Source organism: Heterocephalus glaber, unplaced genomic scaffold, assembly GCF_053883595.1.
Source record: "Heterocephalus glaber isolate CG9 unplaced genomic scaffold, H.glaber_assembly_v1.0 deba00001553, whole genome shotgun sequence".
Lineage (NCBI taxonomy): Eukaryota > Metazoa > Chordata > Mammalia > Rodentia > Bathyergidae > Heterocephalus > Heterocephalus glaber.
Window position 1 is genome coordinate 16,623,068 of NW_028258344.1, and position 22,071 is coordinate 16,645,138.

General features: G+C 34.8%; 1 protein-coding gene across 1 annotated transcript in view; it reads right to left on the reverse strand.

Annotated features, from left to right (window-relative positions):
• The window catches only part of Trpa1 (transient receptor potential cation channel subfamily A member 1), a 45,568-nt gene that overhangs the window by 15,812 nt on the left and 7,685 nt on the right, over window positions 1-22,071 (reverse strand). The window contains exons 3-17 of the mRNA XM_004842180.3: window positions 21,104-21,279; window positions 17,819-17,926; window positions 15,907-16,015; window positions 15,581-15,726; window positions 14,735-14,871; window positions 12,402-12,450; window positions 10,607-10,706; window positions 9,871-9,971; window positions 8,757-8,926; window positions 8,510-8,674; window positions 7,336-7,450; window positions 6,317-6,483; window positions 4,749-4,842; window positions 1,239-1,298; window positions 625-723 (exon numbers count right to left, since the gene is read on the reverse strand). Coding sequence (XP_004842237.2) covers window positions 625-723; window positions 1,239-1,298; window positions 4,749-4,842; window positions 6,317-6,483; window positions 7,336-7,450; window positions 8,510-8,674; window positions 8,757-8,926; window positions 9,871-9,971; window positions 10,607-10,706; window positions 12,402-12,450; window positions 14,735-14,871; window positions 15,581-15,726; window positions 15,907-16,015; window positions 17,819-17,926; window positions 21,104-21,279 — 1,796 coding nt within the window. The remainder of the gene's footprint in view (window positions 1-624; window positions 724-1,238; window positions 1,299-4,748; window positions 4,843-6,316; window positions 6,484-7,335; window positions 7,451-8,509; window positions 8,675-8,756; window positions 8,927-9,870; window positions 9,972-10,606; window positions 10,707-12,401; window positions 12,451-14,734; window positions 14,872-15,580; window positions 15,727-15,906; window positions 16,016-17,818; window positions 17,927-21,103; window positions 21,280-22,071) is intronic.

Below are 22,071 nucleotides of genomic sequence, written 5' to 3' on the forward strand. Positions count from 1 at the left end.
GAGAAAGAGAAGGAATATATGTCTGATGTTCTGACTTTTAAGGGAGCTTCATAAGGGAATGATTTCTATTTTGTCTGAATTTAAGAACTGACAAAGCAGGCACCAGGAAAGGCCTACTGAGAACAGAGCAGATCACCAGGTTCCAAGTCTTGGGAAATTCTGATCTGCTCTGGATGTTTAAAGCCTGCTTCAGATTGGGTTAGTTTAGCCAGAAGAATCTGAGAGCCTCTCAAAGGATAGAGTTTACCTTACAGTCCAGCCCCTGGTTGAACTTGAAAGCTGTGGTCATTCTGCTGTGGTTTACACTGGAGGAAATCCTTGAATGTGTAAAGTAGGTACTGGACAGAGATGGGGGACAAATGTTTCCTGCGTTGTATGATTTATGTGATTCTGAATTGAATCAGGTCTTACATGACTATTAGCACCGAAGTGTAAAACTTCAAGAGGATGAATTTACAGCAATGGTAAAAAGTGATTGTTCTATTAAAAAAATAAAGGGTTAGGCCACATGGCAGGCATAGAGAATGAATTATAAAACTACAATTCTTGCCAGGTGCCTTCCATTTCCATCAATTATGGAATTACTTTATCAAACTACCTGGATAATAAAAACACTACACTTACATTCAGGATTGAAAGAGGTTCATATTGAACCTCTTGTCCAGGTGTTAATTTTTGGGTTAATTCCAAAGGACACTGAAGATATCTGAAACTGTATTCAATCTGTAGAAGACATAATTGTTTTTAAATTACAGTTAGTGTACAATAGACTCCAGAAGTAGTTCTTCAGAAACAAAATATACAAGCTTATAGGGCTGCTGAAAATTAACTAACTCAAAGTTAAGTCATTTAAAGAAAAGGAAATTAAATTATTGCATATTAATTTAAAAAATAAATATTCTAGAAAGTCATTACTTTGTTGCTTTGAAACTCATAGTCATGGAAATAGAGGGATTCTCAAGCTCTTTCAGATCGCTTAGACTTTCATTCTTCAGGTAAAACTACAAACGAAAATATAAAGCCTAGAAATAACAGCAAATTATGCTATTAGAAATAAATACTTCAGGAAAATGAGGATGTAAGAAAAAAAATTCTCTCACAAGTAGATAATACAATTATACAACAAATGAAACTTGTTCTTACCATCTACAATAGATCATAAATCTATTATATCACTATTTTAACATTCTAAGAATTTTAATAAAATAAATTCAAATTATTATGATAAAACAACTTACATGGTAGTCTGGGCAGGATTTGTCCTCTGTGGAAGGTATCATGCAGAAATCTAAAAGAATCTTTGAGAAAGAAAAAGCAGCTGAGGAACACTCAAGGAAATAAATCATATTGGGGCAGCAGCAGACTATATATAAGAAAGGATTTTACTCTATTTCTAGAACAACACAAAATGTTCCCCTTCCCTTTCTTTGTCCTCCATACTTTAAGGGTAAGTTATAATGCATGTGATTCAGGGACAAAGTTCCACAAATACCTCTTTCTGCATGTTTCTGAAATGTCAGATAATTCAAAATATACCATGTGCTTGAGAATGAAATTGTACTCTAACTTTGTGTTTACTAAACTTTGGTAGGAGATACTCCATGGATTTTTTTGCCTAAGATTGTATGTCTTTGTTGGCTTGTAGAGAATATATAGATTACTGAGTATTCCTTTGCTTGGTATCTAAAATAGTAACAATTTATTTTCACTAATTGAGATCTTTCATCCTAGCCCTGAGGTCCTCCTTTTGCTTCAGGCTCATCTCTATTGTTCCAGTCCAAGATACTGTGTTTATTTCTGTACCTATTTGCTGAGCAACACTGAGAATATATATCCAGAGGGGAGTGGGAAGAATAATGGAGAATAGATGTTGAAACAAGAAATAGTTAAATTGGAAACTTAGCTCTAGAAACTTAACTCAAGGAAAAAGCACTGATGGGATAATTACAGCCACCTTTCTGGTTTGTGGTGACATACTTTTGTGGCTCAAACTCATGATCCTGAGAAAAGAATTTATTGCTTGGCCTGCCTGCCCTCTTTTAACCAGGTATACACAAGGTCCCAGATGGCCCCATCTGTGCATCCTGGAACTTCTGGGGCAGTCAGCCAGGACTTGAAGGTAGAGGGTTGGACTACAGTGTAATGGGGAGATATAGGGGCCTGGCTGATGTCAGAGGAAATTTCGAGGAGGGCTCTGTTGCTAACCAAACTACAGTACTGTGTTATACTAGGCATTACAAAAAATAAAGGCAAAGCCACTCAGTGGTGTAGTTAAAGGTACAATCAGAGAGACGAGTCTGATTGTTATAGGTTGAGAACTTTGTAATAATCAGCACAGGAAAAATAAAGAGTAGACTGCCTCAAGGATTGGAGTGGGGGTTTGCAAAAGCAGCTTCAGAAATACTGCAATTTAAATGTGCAAGGTGTGGCTGAACTAAAACACTTCTAAGTTCCCAAGTTTTATTTAAAAATTGTAATTCAAAAATAATATAAAAGCCAGGTAAGGTGGCACATGTTGGTAGGCCCGATACTTTGGGAGGCCAAGGTGGGAGATTGTGAGTTGGAGCCCAGCCTGGGCAACTTTAGTGGAGCTTTGGTTCAAAATAAAAATTAAAAGAGAGTTTGGGGATGTAGCTCAATGCAAAAGCACTTGGTTAAATTCCCACTTTCCCCAAAAGAGTCATTATATAAAACTAAGCAGAAAATGCATAGTTGCATAAAGAAGGGGAAATATTATCCCATAACAATTCTTATTAATATTTTGGCCTAATTTCTTAAATTATTTCTATACTTTCCCCAAATAAATATTCCTATTATATATTTGTAAAATCTATTTAACATATAAAAATGCTACATGAAATATATAAATCTGTTTGTATTTCTGATTATTCAATAGAACAGATTCTTAGAAAGATAATTACTGAATAAGAAAGCCTGAGATAGTTTTCAACCCTAAATATTGATGCACCCCTTGATAAAATTTCTGCACCTGAAAATCTAATCTGGATGCCATTAAAGGATGGGACTAAGTCTTATTTCCACTATAGGCCATAAAGAAAAAAAGTACACATAAAGTAGTGCATAGTAAATTTTTACTGAAAAATAAAAACAGCTAATAGTAACTATATGAGAAGTATAAAGACAGTGGAGGGTATATATGTGTTAACCATGATTCTGAATACTATATATTTTGCAGATATTTTGGTGATCATTTTGGAAGATCTCTATATGCGTCATTGTTTTAGAGATAAAGAAAATTAATAATAATGCTCAGAGAGTACAGTGTCTTGCCTAAAGCTGCACAACAAGCAGGAGAGCCAAGGTTCAATCCCTAGGCCTTCAAGCTGCACATTCAGCCCTCTCTCCTCTGTGTCTCTATGTCTTATTGCCTCCTTCAGAATTTGAATATATTTTTCCCTTTCAATGACATTTAAAGTCATTCTGCTTTTCTCTGTTATTCTACGTCTACCCTAATCTTCAAATCTCAACCAGGAGGTCTTTTATTGGCACCCTTTAACACTCATATATTCAATAGTCTGTGTGTGTTTGTGTTGTAGTGAGTGTCCAGTCATGTTTTCATTTTGTTTAATTTGGTACAGGGAGTTACATGTTCAAATGCCCGGGAGACCAAGCAACTGATGTAAATGAATGAAACAAACCAGGCATAAGAGTTCTCTCCCTTTATTTTTAGACAATAGCTCTCCATGGGCTGGCTTTTATCTTCATAGTATAGATGGAGGCAACTATTGAAAATATCTCTGTGCTACAAGGAAAGCCATTGTATTAAAACAAAAATACACAACAAACTTTGGCATTAGAGCTGAGTACACAGAAGGGGAAGGTTGGGTGTACTAGTAGGAGAGCCCTGTCCCATACAAAGAAGCAGTTATTGCTCAGCCCAGCAATTCCTGACTGTGTGAAGTCAGTCCCAGACATCAGATTTTCTGGTTTTTATAGGAACCCAGTTATTTGGATTCTTAAGGAAGGTATCTTGGTCGTAAATATTAGCAACCGGTGCTAATCTAAACAGCAATAATATGCACACGAAACAACATATCTAGCACTCTTATTCAGTCTATGAGTACCACTTTGTAGTCTGTGCTCTAGACTTGGACTGTTTGAAGAAAAAAATATCTTTAACTGTATTTCCCTGTGTTACACATAACCAATGGGATTCTTTAATCCAAGTAAATCCTCATTAAACACTTATTGGCTACCATCCCTTGTAGTCTCTCAAAACCCAGAAACTGTATTTAAATATAAAATGTACTACTATTAAACTGCAATTACAAAAATAAATCCCCACACCATATTATATGCCAAATGTTATCATTTGGGTCTAGATGGTTCCCCTATCCCCAAGCCTCATGTGGTCATAGGATTGATCCAGAGTGTGTGAAGCTGGAATTGATTCATGGTGCAATGCTAGGCTCGAGGGCACTAGGATTAAGGGTGTGAGTGCTACCTGCCCTCAGTAGTCTATATAAGATAAAAGGGGCAGGAAGACACCAGTAATTCCCTCCTTACCTTTGCTGCCTTGTGTGTGCCATGTTGTTTCTGCTCTGCCATGCCTCTTTGTTGTCCCTGCCTTGGTGTTGGCTGATTATGGACTGAAACCTCTCCAAACTGTAAGCCAAATAAATCCCTTCCCCTTTAACTTTGAGTTCTGGCATTTTGTCTCAGCAATGAGAGAAACATAACTAACACACCAAACATTTATCCACAGAAGTTCTGTTTGCAGAACTTACTTTCATGCATTCAGGGAGGTATTCTATCATTTCCATGATTGGACATCTATTGCTTGGAGAACAATGAGTAAAAACCTTAAGACATTCATCCCATCTGTAAAAATAAGACAAACAGAAGACTTGCACAGATGGTGAAACTCAAGATTATACCTTTAGGAGAAACTTAAATTTAGGTTAATTCTTGAAATATAATGTTCAGCCATTGGTTCCAATGTAGCCAATATGTGAACCAAGATTAACTCATTGATTGGATCCTTGTTCATTAATAGAAATTAGGAATGTTGGGCTGGGGATTTAGCTCAGTTGTTCTGCCTCCTGCCTTGCAAGCGTAAGGACCCGAGCTCGATCCCCAGTACCAAAAAAGAAAAAAAAAATTAGGAATGTGGGAAATTACAGAATGGTTGTAATAATCATTATTTTATTTCTTTAAATGCTTTCCAAGGAAGGCATGTCCTTATCTTTTTTTTCTCCTAAAGTCATGAAGTGGTTAAGTACTTTTAGAGCTGATCATGTTGAGTAAAGACACTCAAATTCACATATATACATCAGGAAGTTGGTACTAGTCCCATATTTAATAGTTAATTCATATATATCTATATATATTATGTATTTAGTTAAACTATGAAATAGTATGTGTCTAGTACATAACTCAACAAAACAAGGAGCATAAAAAGCCTATTTACCTTTAGATCTTATCTGTGTGATAGGAGTCTGGTTCTAATAACAACCCAAATAATTTTTCTCTCATCCCTAATCAGTCTGGAATTTTTTTTTTTTTTTTTTTTTTTTTGTTACTGGGGATCAAACTCCAGCCCTTGCGCTTGGGCCCCAGGCAGTGAAACCACTGAGTTAAATCCCCAGCCCAGTCTGGAATATTATTAACAGAAGACTTCTGATTATATACTTTCATTGACTGGTGATTCAAAGGAAACAAGAGATTATTGAGACTACTCATGCTCAAAACACAAGCTAGATCTGCATTGAATATGAAGTTGCTTACTGGTACCCATTCCTGGGTGACACCAGGGTCCTTGTACATATCTGTCTATAATGATATAGAAAAGTTATGTTTGATATATGGAAAACACTACCTTGTACAATAAATCAATAAAACTTGTTAAAGTATGTTTAAAAACCTAGAACCATAGAACAGCATGGGCTAAGGGAAATTTCACTGTATGGCACTATAATAGGAAGTACTGTCACCAACATCCAGGTTTGGAGTTTTTGTGGCAAAAGTGTGTCAGACAACAGAATTTGCTTGACAGCAATTGTAGTGCCAGACCCTTTATACATCTGGGTCCCTGGAGTCTCAAAAGAGGGCTTTTGAGAGGTGGAATTATGCTCATGTATTTATTTGTTTATTTATTTTGAAATGAAAATTGCAGATCAGAAAATGCAGCAATGTGCCTGTTGCCACCCAAAAGGTGTATTAAAATATATAAACAACTGACCTTTTAATATGTTGATTAAAGGCTGAAACAATTATTTTTCTTTTTTGTTTCCTCAGGATATGAATCATCCTGATATCAGAGGACACTAAATAACAGTGGACAGGAGGAGCGTACCTTTTGTTCCTGATGGTGGTAAGAACCACCTCCTTCCTCTTATTGTGGAGCGCGATGTGCAGAAAGGAGGCCCGTTGTTTGTTCAAAACTATGTCTGCATCATAGTTCAGAAGAAGTGCAACAGCTTTGGCATGCCCTTCTCTTGCAGCAAAGTGGAGAGCAGTGTTCTTTTAGATAAAACAGAACACAGAAAAAGGAGTAGCAATGTTTAATTTTACTCTGGCCACTCTATTGTTTTATTGTTGAATTGCTTAAAGGAAATAATCAACAAAGCTAACTATTTAATATAAAAATACATAAATTTAAAACTGGTCTTCAGAATCAAAGTTTGAAATAATGAGTGCATCATTCAGATGTATGTGTGTGAATTTCCATGGTTTTTTGTATTGCTTTCACAAGGATTATGCTAAAAGAACAAAGGACAAACTTTCAGGATAAGTAGATTGCAGGGAACACAGAAAAAAAATTATTTCTGGGAGATTTATCATGTAGTAGAGCTGTGGTTTCAAGATTTGAGCTTTAACAAACATAAATTTCTTTAAACCAGAGCTTGCTATAATACTGCAATTTTTTGTCTTGTCAAAAAAGACATTTAAAAAAAGTCTTTCTCCATTATTTCATGAATAAATACACATTTCAATACTGGAAGGCTGTAATAGCACAGTAAAGGACAATATGCTTCAAAGTGATATACTTAACTTTATGAACACTTACCCCCCTCCCTTAAGTTTTCTGAGTTTACTAGGGAGTGGTGTAAACTTTGTCATCAAATTGCAATGGCCCTGGGCAGTCTCTGTAACACTGAAGGGGTGGCTTCCACATGAACCCATCTTTTAGTATTCTTTATTTCTGCCACCCTTTACTCATTCCTCACTCTAAGAGCCTTTGATTAAAAAATAAAAGTCGAGAATAGGGTAAGAAAGGGAAAAGGGTGGTTGGGAAGAAGGCTTTTGTCCTGCAATTTTGAAAATTTCTTCTACAACAAGATCTTGATTTTGTAAGAGGAATGCAGTACATACCCCTTCTTCATCTAGCCGATCTGTACACTTCAAATTAGTATCGAGAATGACCTTTATTGTCTGAGTGTACCCTCCCATGGAAGCGTGGTGCAGAGCAGTCCAGCCATTGTGGTCACTGTCAAGAATTAAGAAAAGACATGTGCATAAATACTTCAGATGAAGTGTAGGAACGGAGCTACCTCACTCATTATAGGTGGTTCTAATAGAGAATTGAGATCTACCAACCCAATATTTATAATAAAGACTTATTATATTAGTAACATTTTAAAAAATTAGACATAGAAAAAACTGACCCAATTTAATTTCAGCGCTAATGAGCAGCTGTCTTAAGATGCAAGAGTCACCTTTGCTACTTCAGTTATGATGAATGAAGCAACAACTGCTGACCTGGGTCCACTTGTGTCCTCTTTGTATGTCAGCTGATCAGTGACTCTTGCAAGCAGGAAGAGATTAAGTAAAGCATTCAATTCAAAACTGCAACACTGATATTTTGGCATTGATGCTCTGAGGATGACATGTGTCTTTGAACATTAGTCTAATGAGCTGTTGCTACTTACCACTTAGGAAAAGATTAGAAGAGAGATGATTGCTCTATATGTGTTTCTAAATTTTCTTTTTATGAAGACCTCATTTAATTATGGAACATATTTTATTATGCTTCCATATTATAACTATGGCTTGTTCCTTATATTAAATTTCCTTTAATTATAATGAAGTTTAGTTCACTTTTAATGTCTCCTTTTGTCACTTTTTATGTCCATTATTTGCCAGATTCAATTAAAAGTCCTATAAACTTACCTGATTTTGTGTTTGTGTGTCTATCCACATATACATACACAAACATAGTTTTATACCTATACAAGAAGATGGCAATATGAGAAATAAAATATGATGAAATGTATCTCAAAGGTTTTCAGAAGTACTCTGCCCAAAGCCTTTTTACTCTGTGATCCTCAAGAAGGTCTTCAACTCTATAAAATTCAAGTTTAATTTCTCAACTTGGAATAATACTGAATTCTCTTTTAATATTTAAGAAATTTGAACAATAAATAAGATGAATAAAAGTACTTAGTGGGACATAAAGTTAGATACCGTCATTAAAGATATAATAGAAAAGAAATTTGAAAATGGCTAATAAAAAATAATATAGAAGGCTTCATTCATGTATCCTCACCTGAGAAATAATGCACCTTTTTTCAGAAGAAGTTGAACTACTTTATCATGTCCATTTTTTGCTGCCAAGTGGAGAGGAGTCATTCCATGAAGGTCCCCTTCATTCAAGAGCCTAGTGTCACTTATGTCTTGTAGGAGTCTCTGACAGGTGTTGATACGCCCATAACTTGAAAATACATTTCATATTTTTCAAAGTAAATTTTAAACAAAAAAAAATATGGTCATATGTTATATACACTGACCCTTACCTGGCTGCAAAATGCAGGGGTGATTTCTTATCTTTGCTTTTGGAATGAATGGACACATTAAAACCAAGCAGGTTATTTACAGAGACAGGAACTCCCTGTTTACATGCATAATGTAGAGGAGTGCAACCATCATTGTCTTCGTCCATTACCAATGCCTTAATTTCTTGCATCTATGGGAACAAATGAGTATTCTGCATATAACATGGCTATTATGTGAATATATTTTTCAAAATATTCTGTAGAATAGTATTTTCCAACAAGGGTCAATATATATTTCTCGCGGGCAAAATCATAAACAACTTAAATGATTCTAGAGCAAAATAAATAAGGATTGAGTCTCACACTTTGTCTCTCTGTAATGTAAAGACTCAAAATGAACCTGCAAGTGGGAAAATATCTTAATATTTTTAATTCACCATTCTGTGAGCATATATGACCACTCTGCCCCCTCTCCTCACTTTTTCCCCAAATAACACTTAAAAAGCTTAATATGTTCTGTTAGGCAAAAGGGATTGGATGTTAAAATTTACTTTGCCTTTTGTGTGTACATTAAATTTTTTAAAAAGAATGACTATCTTAATCCAATTAATAAGTATATTTGGTGTAAAATATTCAAGTATATATGTGTTCTTGATTCTTTATTAAAGACAGTGATAATATGAAGATGTATTTATTATAATATGGCACGCTTTACATGCTCTGAACAGTCACTCAGTAACTATTTGCTTTTGTAATATAAGATACATATAAAGATAATGCTTTCACCTTATTATCAATGAGTCAACTATGTTGAGTAGTTTTTCTTAATTAATGATGCAGCGCTGCTAATTCATTCACAACCTGGGTTTTTCACTGATATATAATTCATAATGATCAAAACTAGACAAACTATGAGTGATTAAGTATGTATCCTTATTATATATGAGGATATAGAGCAACTTTCTGTAACTTTGAAAACTCAGTCCCAATGCAGTCATCATCATCATCATCACTATGTTTTAAAACACTTTTGAAACCCCAGAATCAGCCTTCATAACAATAAAAATCATAATGAAACTAGTTTAATCTCTGTTGTATACAACCTAGTTTAAGAAAATCCATACACATACATTACCTGCATAAACTCAGGTCTCAGACTTTTTAACCCATACGGTTGCTGCACAGTAAAATGTAAAAAATTACGTCCAAGATGATCTTTTATGTCTACTTTGGCACCTAAAAAGCACAATATAAATATAAATTCTACTTATTTATTTAAAATATGGTGCACACTGGATTTTCAACTTAAAATAGTCTAACAAAACTTTGCCAACCTTTAAGTATATTTAGATGAAACAACATATTTTAAAACAGGTTTGCCTTACTCTGTGCATGTGTGTGTCTGTGTGTGCACATGTGCATGTGTGTTTGTAAGAGGACAGAAAATACGCTGTGCATTGTCTTAATATATGAAGCTTTAACTTATAAAGCATAAAATAGAAATACAGAGCAATTAGACATGAAGAATGAAAATGACAGAAAAGAAAGAGATTTCTTTTTGTTATGATAGCACCAGATTAGTGTCTGAAATGGGGATAGTTACAGCATTTACATTACATAGGACTGACTCATTAGAAAAATTGATAAAATATTAAGCAAATGCCTGATGTATGACAATTATCTTAAAATGTTATGTATTATGTTTTGAAATTATCTTTTCAAATACTGCTCTCTTTTACTGAACTGAAAATTATTCTAGACATAGAAAGTTTACCTGACCCCATGCCTGGCACACAACAGATAGTTAATAAATGTTTATCTAACCTAATTGAATACTAGTTCCAGAGGTTTGGTTTGATCCTTCTTGGTACCTTTAGATAGTAGCAGATTTACAATATTCCAAGATGCAGAAGCAGTTGCTAATACAAGTGGAGAACGTCCTTCAGAATCGGTGATGTTGATATCTGCCCCCTAAAACAAAACAAGGCATTCAACAGAAAGCTTTTGAACAGATAAAGCAGGTTACATTGCAATCCCTAAGCAATTTCAATCTATTGGGACGGTGTCTAGATTATGGCCAGCACTAAAGCACATGACTTGAAATTTCAAGATGAGATCTGAAGTCAAATCTTGTTTCATAATTTCAACAATGCAGCCATTCCATATGTCAAGCTTTTAGTATACGTGCTCCCAAAGCCAGCACCCACATGCCAAGCTTTTGACTGACATCTGGATATCTATGTATCTATGTATGTATGTATCTATCTATGTATCTATGTATCTATCTATAAAATAGAAATATATACATATGTAAATATAAAATCCTCTGATCTAGAGCAGTAAGTTCAGTTCTTATTGCAATAAATCTTTTCTTTTCTTTTTTTGGTACTGGGGATCGAATTTAGGACCTTGTGATTGCGAGGCAGGCACAGCAAAACTGAGCTAAATCCCTGGCCAATAAATCTTTTCTAAACGCCTATTATTTTAAAAATCTTCCAAATTTATTGCACACATGATTTTAAAAACTTCACAAGAAACTGTTTATTAAAAAAAAAAACCTCTGTTTCATCTGAAATAGATAAACTAAAAAAACTGAATTTACTTAGGTAAGATTTTGGCCAAATATTTGAGAAAATTTATACTTAAAAGTCATTTATGTGATTTTTATGTGTTATGGTTATAATATCTGATATGATAAGAAAAAGGCCTTTGAAAATTTCAGGGACAGAATTCTATACTTTGGACAGGTTAATAGAAACAGTTTAACCTTGGATTGTGGCAATTTCCCTGTTCTTTCAAGATCCACTGAATGCAGTTGATGATGACTGCACCAGCCCCTTAGAAACCTGGTGGTGGGTGAGGGTCTGCCTTAGTTCTTTTGCCAGGTGAAGAGGTGGCTGCCTTGTCAGGCAACCAAGCATGGCATGAAGCTATGGTATCCAGTGAGGCTTTCCAAGTTTCTATTAAATACCATAATTTCAGTTGTTTTTGACAACATGCACAGGTTAAATACTACAAGTGGAACTATATTCATTGCTGATACATTGGGCTTAAATAAATATACTGTAAGTTCATCCATATATAGGACTTATGAAAATTTAACTCAAAAGCTAACTGATTTCACTTCTTAGAATGAGAAAGATCTCACTCATACTTTCATTTGCAATAAATCTTCAACAATAATTTTTAATTCCGTCATTTCTCTTGGTTTGAAAGTTGGTGCTGGAGCAGTGGTGTAGAAGCTTACGATGGAAGGTGAAGGTGATTTAGGCAGCCTGTCCTGCATCACCAGCCTAACACACCCAGTCCTGAAGAAGGGCACCAGAGCTGCGTAAGCCTTAGACTTCCCAGAGAACTGGTTCACAGGCCATCCAAAAAGCTTTCCTTGAAACAAACCCACAGACTCCTTTTACTAAAAAAGTTGACACAGGCATAGAAAAGTACACTTTTATATTTTGAACTTCATGGTGGTGAAGTTTGGCCAATATGCATTCACATGCAAAATGCTCTCAATTGCAAATATGTCAGCTGTCCTGAAACTTTTCTTTGTAGGTAAGCAAGAAATTACAATGTGGTTTATCGTTACAATGCCATACTATGTAATTATATGCTTTTTCTACTCTCAATAGTAGTATAATAAAATAAATCTGTAAGTTAAATAGTTACCACTGAAATTAAGTAGTCTGCTAGTTCATGGTGATCAAATAGTGAAGCTCTGCAAAATACAGAATTAAGGTAATATTGGTATAAATATATAAAATATAACTTTTATATTTACACATTTAATTAAATTAGACATTGAATCACATAATACAATGCTAAAGATTGGTAACCTTTGACATTTATAGTTGATTCTGATAATATATTTTCAAAGTAATAGTAGTAATAGGAAAAATCAAATGTATCACAAAATTTTCTACTTCATCTTTTAATGAACTTATTTTGCTTGTAAGATTATCAGGAAGATGTTCTGAAATAAGTATTCACTGCCCTGAGATATTAAAGACAAAAGATCTAACTGGTGTCACTGTGATGATGGGGCCTGAAGACTGCTACTTGTAAAGTGTGCCTAAAATTACCTGCAGGATGCACAATGGTCTTCTTTGGCAAAAGCTAACAAGGAAGCCTTAGATTTCTCAAGTTTTTATGAAGCCAAAATTAATTATGGAGAGAACTGAAGTTATTTTGGTATCATCTCATGGCTAGCCATAAGACTCATGTTAATCAAGCAAATATAAGTTTTTATCCTACATTAAAGTATCACTGTGACAAACATTAATACTAGTGATTTAAAACTTTTTTCCTATTGCAAATTTCATTTCTATGTTCCTATTTATGATTATTTCAGCTGTTCTTAGCCATTTACATATAAATTTCAGAATCAGCTTGCTAATTTTCACTAAAAACTCACAAGAGGTTGCATTATATTTAAAGTATATTACATTTAATAATTTTTAAAAATTAAATCTAATTTTAAATCCTAGTTGCTTAAAATAATTTCTTAGGCATATTTCCATATTAAGATTGTGTTCTAAAGGTGCAATTCAATTATACTTAAGTCAGTGGCTTTCCAAATTGACCAAACAATAGAATCAAAAACTTCTTTAAAGGTATCCTGAGACACCTATCAAAGATTCTAATAAAATCTTGGGTATTAATTGGCATTGAGACTTTGTAAGTTCCTTGCATGATTGTAATATGCAGCAGTTTTAGAGTCTAGTATAAAGATTAGTCTACCTTTTTAAAATTTTATTTCAATCACTTTTTTAAGATTTTCTAACTAGACCTTTCTATATCACCACCCTTGAATTTATATGTCACAATTGTTTATAATCTTTTGTTATCACAATATATTTACAGTGTTTTTTACATAACTGATTATCCCTTGCTTTCAATTTTTGGAAGTCTTAAATATCTTTATTTTGAAATCCTTTTCAGATCCCTCTGTTCTTTCTAATTCCTTAGAACTCAGTATATAGGTCTTTTGTTGACTTTGCTGTTTTAATTTTTTTCCCGTCAAGCTATGATGTTTTAGTTTGCAAATTCATCTTACATGGGAGTTCCTTTCTATTCTTATTGTGGCTGATGGTTTTGCTAATATGTATATCTATCCCCACCTCCACAGTTTAAAAACGTATCTTGTATTAGTAGAGAGGTATCTTTTTCCCTGAGAGATATTATAGATTTCCTGTCCAGTAACCAACTGAAATAGATCAGATGTTTTCTGCCATTCCAGGCCTCCAGCCTGATTGCAGGTCTATGTGTGTGTGTGTGTGTATGTGTGTGTGTGTATGTGTGTGTGTGTGAGCGAGCGAGCAAGCGAGAGAGAGAGAGAGAGAGAGAGAGAGAGAGAAAAAGAGAAAGAGAAACAATTCATCTCAGCCAAGTTCTTTCACTCTGATGGTCCTTGTCTTCCCAAGAACTTTAACTAAGAATCTACACTGCCTGTCGCAGATCTAGTAAGTCTACAATTTTAAACACTTTCCCAATACATGTTTCTGTTAAACTCCACATATAAATTTATCTTTTTAAGAGAATCACTTATGATTTCTTAAAGTTGTATGTTTTGAACACATTTACCTATAATTTGGGGGATAGGTAGAAGAGATTAGAGAGGAAACAAAGGAATATCCATAGGTACCTGCTGCATTATCTTCACTAAACATGAGAATAAGGTACACATAAAGAATTAGAACAGATTAGAAATGGCTTGGAAAGCCTTGTGTGTTGACTTCCTTTTGATGTAGGAAGCCAATTTGAGTAGATGAAGAACTGATCCAGAATATGCCACTAGAGATTTTTCTCTAAAGATCTATTTAACATTCTACGCAGATTCCTGAGCAGCATAAAGATTCCAGCTGAACCATGGGTTTTTACTGTCTGTTCTGTTCTTTCCAACTACAGAATCTTTGCAAGCATACTCACTAATTTTTTGCAACTTATCATTTAACGTGAGTAAACTAAAATTTTTATACTGAATGATCCGGTAGAAAACTTGCCTGTGAAGCAGGGTCTCATGATTTCCATCGAATGCATTAACAATATCACTGCTTCCAGAATAGGATGATATCATCAGTTTAACAATCTCAGTGGCTCCCTGGGTTGCGGCAAAATGCAGAGCCATGCACTTCCCATTCTATAAAGAGTTTTGATGCCAGAATCAGAGTTTAAATTTTAATTTAATGATAAAATTTGCATTCAGCTAAGAATTTCTTTTTCCCAGAATCAAGAAATGTCAGATTTAACATGAATAGTACTCAGTTTCATCTACTGAAATGCATCAGTATAAAATTCATGATTAGCAATTATACTTCCTTGTAATCTGACAGCTCTTATTTTCATTATCTGCATGCCATAATTTCCTCCCAGGATTATGAGGACCAAGATACTAATGGGAAAAGGGCATGAAGTCTATGTTTTTAATCATATATGCTTGACATAAGGTCAGTTTGTAAGCACTTTCACATACATAACCTTAAAAGTATGTTAAAAGATACAGCTCTTAAGAATACAACTAAAATTAGAGATATTCATGGTTGGGCTTCAACGTTCATCACAGACAAGATTAATATGCTGTTTTGAGGGTAGGCTTTAACTTATTTAATGGCAGTTAAACTGAATATAGTCTTTACAGTATCTGTATTCACAGTTGTTAACTGGTGTGCTGAAATTTGCTAATACAACTTTTAGGATATTCTCTTCTGCATGAACAAAAGGAAATAACATTTATTTTGTATTATATGCATTTTATATCTAAATTGACTATAAAGGAGTGATAAGGCATTTTAGAAAAAAATTTGTTACAATTCTACAATAAAAGTGCCATGTAGACTATGGATAATTACCTCTATCTGCTCTATGTGAGCACCATTGTCGAGACACATTTTAATCATCTCCAAGTTGCCACTTTGAACTGCCAGGTGGAGTGGGCTGGCTTGCTTATTATTCAAAAAATTAATATGAGATTGCTTGCTGTACCCATTTTCTTCACCTTTAGAAGAAAATACCAATCAGGGGAACATTTTCATGAACTAATAGATTTTTCAAGAGAAGGGATATTTAGGTTTACACAAAAGCCTATCTATAAATTCTATTTTATACTTTTCAAATTAATAGTACCTATAAGAACAGGATTTGTTATCAGAAAGGATGTAAGAAATCCTCCACTCACCAAACTTTAATATTAATTCCATGCATTTTTTGGCACCTGAAAATGCAGCCTGGTGAACAGGGAAATCTCCCCATTTATTTGATTTACACAGCTTAGCTCCTTTTTTTAACTGGAGAAAAAGAAAGCAAAAAATGGAAGATATACTTCATAAAATCATATTGCTAAGGAATACATTATTTATTACAAGCCTTTTTGAACAATGCAATTGCAAAATAAGCATATAAAAATTACATTTGCAAAGAAATAAGATATACAGTATTTTCTAAAACACTTTTAATTTTATTCTTTATTAAAATTTGTTTTGGTTTATGTAAGCTATTTTTCTAAATTCTTGATTTCAGTGTTAATTTATTTTTATTCTCTTTATTACTTATTCCCTTTTGGGCCAGTTATGTCAGCCTATAGTTTATGAGTTTGTCTCTAAATACAGCTAGTAAATATGTTAACACATGATTGTATATCTAAATACCAAGAAAATATTTAAATATTTTAAAATTTTATTTTCCTACTCTCTAGAATGATGAAGAGGTAGAATCAAGTGATAAAAATACAGAACATGGCCTAGATAGCATACACCTAATTATGGAAGACTTGAGAGAAAACTATTTGCTGGAATTCTAGTAGTGTAATGAGGAGGAGCACTGCTGGGAGGAAGGATGTCACTGAGACAGGGGTCTCCAGCCACTCCAGAAAACCTTCCCAGATATCCAGGCTGGCTGTTGGCTGTGGCTAAATCTTTTTAGCAATCAATAAAAGGATTTCCCCTTTCAAAACCATGGCAGAAATTTCTTATAGTCTTAGGAATGGGAACAACTGTTTCTTTTGGCTTTTATCTTATGGGCCAAGTAAGTCTTTCAGTTGACTGAAAGGGGTGATAAAAAATGCAGTAAATGTTAAAATTTTAAAAAATATATTGCAGTAAAATATATTGCTATTAATCTCCTCATAATACTCCCCATTGTTTTGAACACATTTATCCCATCATTCTCACCACTTTCTAAAGCAGTTCTGGAAGTCCTCTTTTATGAGTGTATTCAAGAGGTATAATTAAAAAATACAGTGAATGCCACTTCCCAGTGCTGTCCAACAGAAAGGTAGGCCTATATAAGCATTACAGTGTGCCCTTATCTACCCTACTTACCAGACAGCACCATGGCACTTCTAGCTCTTCCACAAAGTCAAAATGACCACAAATGGTAAACATTTTGAATCTATTGAGGACACTGAAACAGCCACACCAAGCAACTATGACACTCATGAAAGAGGACTTCCAGAAATGCCTCAGAAAGTGGCAAGAAGGATGGATAAGTGTTCAAAGTGAAGGGAAGCATTTTGAAGGAGATTAGGGCAATGTGTATTTTATTGTAATACTTTTTTAATTTAAATATTCACCATATCTTTCGTTTATACCTTGTATATATTCATCTTTCCTTTGATTATTTGGAAGCTAAGAGTCAAATGTATGGGGCTGGGGATTTAGCTCAGTGGCACTGAGCCTAACTCACAAGCACAAGGTCTTGAGTTCGATCCCTGGTACCAGAAAAAAAAATTGAAAAAAATGTATGATTTAATGTTTATTAACATAAAGTCTGTTATACTTTGTATTTTACATTGTAGCCTGACCATCAGTGTCATCTTAAATTTTCCCTGCCTATATTTTCTTTTCACCTTCATTTTTTTCCCATATTTTCTTTCATGCTTTATTAGTTTTCTATAGGCAATTTCAGGTCCATTTAGGATCCAAGGAGTGTAGAGATATACAAAAACATACAGAACTAAGTTTTTCAAACCTATTCTCTATATTTTTATGTTTTGCTAAAGAGAGAAAACGAAGAGCTAATATAAATAAGAATAGTTCATACTATGTTTAGGAAAAGATAAAGAAAGCAGCAAAATAAGATTATACACAAACCAAAATTTCCAGTGATTCACTGTTATCTTTGGCGCATGTGATCATCACTGCTGTATTTCCATTTTCTCCTTCCAAATTAATATTTGTACTGCTGTGCTCAATCAAGACCTACAAAAAAGGGGAAAATAATTGCCAGAAAGCTAAATTGAAGATTTTCAAATAAGGACTTGTCATCTAGTAGACTATAAGCTCTCAGAGGCCATGGACCGTGATTCATTTGCCTTTTTTCATCTTTCTCCCACAGAATCTGGCACAAAAGCTTGCTCACTGTGGGTACCAACTAAATTTATCAAGTGTACAAAATAATAATTTTAATATCACATCAATTAGGGAAATATTGAATTGTGGAATTGGAAATAGAATAACAATTATAAATACTTAACATAGTCTCACTTAATACTTAGCATTTGTATAAGTGAGATACACTAACTAATATCTTCATCAAAAAATGTATGGAGCCATTTGGAATGTGTACATAAGGCAGAAGGGAGGGAAGGAAGGAGAAGAGAGAAAAGAAGGAGAGAGGAAGGGAGGAAGGGAAGGAATAGTCTTTCCCTCCTCTATTCATTCTTTTTTTTTTTCAAGCATTATAGGAAACATCAGTAAAAATTCCATTTTCTTCAGTAGAGCAAATAGAGCACCATATGATGGTTTGGAATAACTTAATTAATTCACACTTGGTCTGAAAAGAAAACTGTTTTTTATGATGCTAGAAATTAGTATCCTGATTAAAGTGAAGCAATTTTTCTGATGGACTTTAATTGAAGATGTGCTGCCCACTCACCTGGTAACTGACAGTTGATTATTGGCCAAATCTATACATCTGTAACCAATCTTCATTTTGGATTAAATCTAACAAAAAATTACATAAGTATCTTTCTCAAGACAAAAATCTTCGATTTGACCTTCTAGAGGCCTTTCTTTTTGCAGTAGCATTACAATAAAACTACAAAATGAGCTTATGTTAAATTGTTTTAAGAAGTTAATTCCAAAAACTGTTTCTTAAATATCTTAACTTCTTTAAATTAAATCAAACCTCCTACTAGAGTTCATTCTCAATAGACATGCCCAATATGAGTGTCAGCAGATGAATTAGGCTTACTACTGAGCTCTGCTCAGAAGAGAAAATTAAATTGAGGTTTTAGTACTTAAGAACACATAGGGAAATTATTAAAGGATGAAGAGAAATTAGAGCGAAAGTTTCACTTTAGAGACAATAGATGCTTTTGCATCTATTCTTTTTTTTTTCCTTAAATTCTTTTACTGGCACATTTCAGGCATACAATATGTTTACATTTATCACTGGGTGCTGGTACCTGTACATGATGTATCTTGGTTCTTGTTTTTTCCTCATTACCTGTGCACCCTTCACCCCCTCCACCCTTTCCTATTTACATAGAGTTCATTTCTATTTTTTTTCTCATAATTTTTCCTTTCCCTTCTTGCCTTTCCCCTTCCCTTTTGTATCTATTCTTAAGAACCTCTAGGGTCACATATGAAAGAACCCACCAAAGTCTACAAGAAGAGATTTTTTTTCCTCCTTTTTTTTCTTTTAGAGTCACAGGTCATAGATCTGTACCATTTATTAAGGTGCTGCTATTTTTCTATCATAGGCATAATTTTTCAAACTACTGTAGTAAATTCTATGTGGCAGTAGTCCCAAAGAGAGCAACTAAACTGTGCATCTACTTATAATTCAGTCATGACCAGGCATGTCTGGAAGGTTGCAGGTGAGCTCTCTAGATATGTTTGATAAGAAGCCAAGGAGCTTTCTGGGAGAGTCAAACAATTGGCTACTTTGAGTGGAAGCCCCAAGGACTAAAGTCTCAGAAATAATGGCACTTCTAATCCCCAAGCCAGTGTGCTCCATAGTATACTATAACTTTAGGTGATACATGGATGACAGTTTTTCACTTTACAACTACACAGGAAATGGTGGAAGGTGGGAGGAGGTTGGTGGAGAGGACAATGAAGAAGCCTTCCTAACTGTCAAGGGCTGGTGGTACAGGCCAGAGCCATGGGCATAACAGGGAGACAAAGGGAGACAGGCATGCAGGGAGACATTCCAAAACTTCTTCCTCCTGCTCCACTTTCTCTCATCTCTGCTGAGCCAGGGGGATTTCAGAATATTATAGACACAGTTATGGCTGGAAAGACCAAGTAAAAGAGAGACAATTTAAACTCTCTTATGATTCTAATTTCCTTCTTGTTTTGGTGTCACTCAGGAAAAGTTCTTTGTGTCTACCATCCAGTTTATAAATCTGCTATGGGCTTATTTCTAAACTGTCTTTTCTATTTCTATACAATATTTGCCTTTCTATATTTGTTGATCTGAAGATTTCTTTTTCTAATTAACAGTACAATTTCAACTGTTACCTGCCTTTGAATTCCCAAGTCACACTTTTGAGAGCCAAGATTAATTAAGTTAATGGGCTTTTGTTTCTGGAAAGAGCCTATTGAGAAAGCACAAGAGTTCCATGAAGAAATATGTAACATCTCTGGGGTGGGTGTCCCTGCCATCCTTAGTGACCCAACCCGCATGATAGGGGAAGCAGCACCTGGCTCACAAATATAGTAGAATTTTTTTAAAAAGAAAAAAAACTGCTTATCACCAGAGGCCTTTTTCTACTAACCTCCTTAGAGGGCTGTCCTGACCCCTTTTATAGGTACCAATACCTCTGCTCTCTTCTTTACTTATTCATTCACCCATTCATTTATTTATTCAACAATCTTCATTCACTAGCATGGGGCTAAGGACTGGAAACATTTAGATAAGTAAGCCACAATCCCCTCTTCAAAGATAACCAGTACAGAAGAAAAGCATATGAAGAATGAGTGACAATCTCATGAACTAAAAATTGTGATAGAACTCCAAACCAGACACAGGGTAGAAGTATGAACAAGGCTCCACTCACTCCTTGTATGCCAGACCTGAAGGATGTGACATTAGGCAAGTTATTTACTTCTTTCTGTGCTTTATCTTACTCAGCTATAAAATAGAGATACTAATAGTCTTAATTTGTAGTTGTTTTTAAGATGAAGATTTAACAAGCTAAACACAAACCTTTTAAAATTGCTTCATAAACTGAAACTATTCACGAAAGATAATACCATCATCACCATCATCAGTAACACCAGTGATGAGAAGGAAAGCGAATGTTGAATCCTCACATTGGCTTTGCCCTTACAGCTTAGGTTGGCCACTCTGGCCCAGGCCGAGATCCAGCTGTGGGTACCAGCCCCTGCTGGCCTGGAAGCTCCAGCTGCAGCCTGCAGCAGCCTCACCTTTGTTATCTCGTTGTACATGCCCTGCACAGCTAAGTGAAGGGGTGCCATCATGCTGCTGTTTCGGAGGTTTGGGTTTGCTCCTTGGGTGAGAAGAAACTTAACACTTTCAACCTGGTTGTTTTCTGCAGCCCAGTGCAGAGGGGTATTTCCATAACTGTCCATTACATTCAGCACTAGAAAAAAATCCAAAATAGGGTTAAATTTTGTTTGGACTGTGTTCTCTACTTCCTGAGTATGCATCCACTTCAATTCACAGTGCCAAGTGCTAGTATAATCAGCTGCATCCTCTTTATAGAAATAAAAGTACAGCTTCAGTTTTCAAAAAGTATCTAAGGGCCGGGGATTAACCTCAGTGGTTCTACAGCCAGCCCTTCAAATGCAAGGTCCTGAGTTCGATCCCTGGTACCAAAAAAAAAAACATCAAAGGGGCACTTTTGAGAATATGAAAATATGACACTGATCTTGTCAATTGAGTTAAATTTCTAACCATAGCACTCGAAAGAAATAGGTCTTCCTACTGTTACATGTCTTTATCTATATATGAATTTGGGGATTGTGAGAAAACATTGAGATTATATAAGAGCAGCAAGTATATGCCAGGAGATCTACAAGGTTTCACATGACCAGGATTTCAGTCAAGCTGCCATTAGCCTGCAAGGTACTCTCATGACCAATACTCAGAAGGAAGGTCCTGAGGTTGAATATGTTTATCATACAACTAGTAAGGAGTTGTGTAAATAATAAAATCCATTTGAACCTCAGCTTTCTCATAGCCAAACTTTGTACAAAATAATACACACACACACACACACACACACACACACAAACCTTACAATGCTTTGGGGGAGAATAATGCTAATTCATATCTTTAAAGATCTCACCAGAGTACCAGGCCTATAATAAATGTTCCAAAATATTAATGAGAAAAAAAGATATGCCACTAATAAATCAGGAGACTACAATTA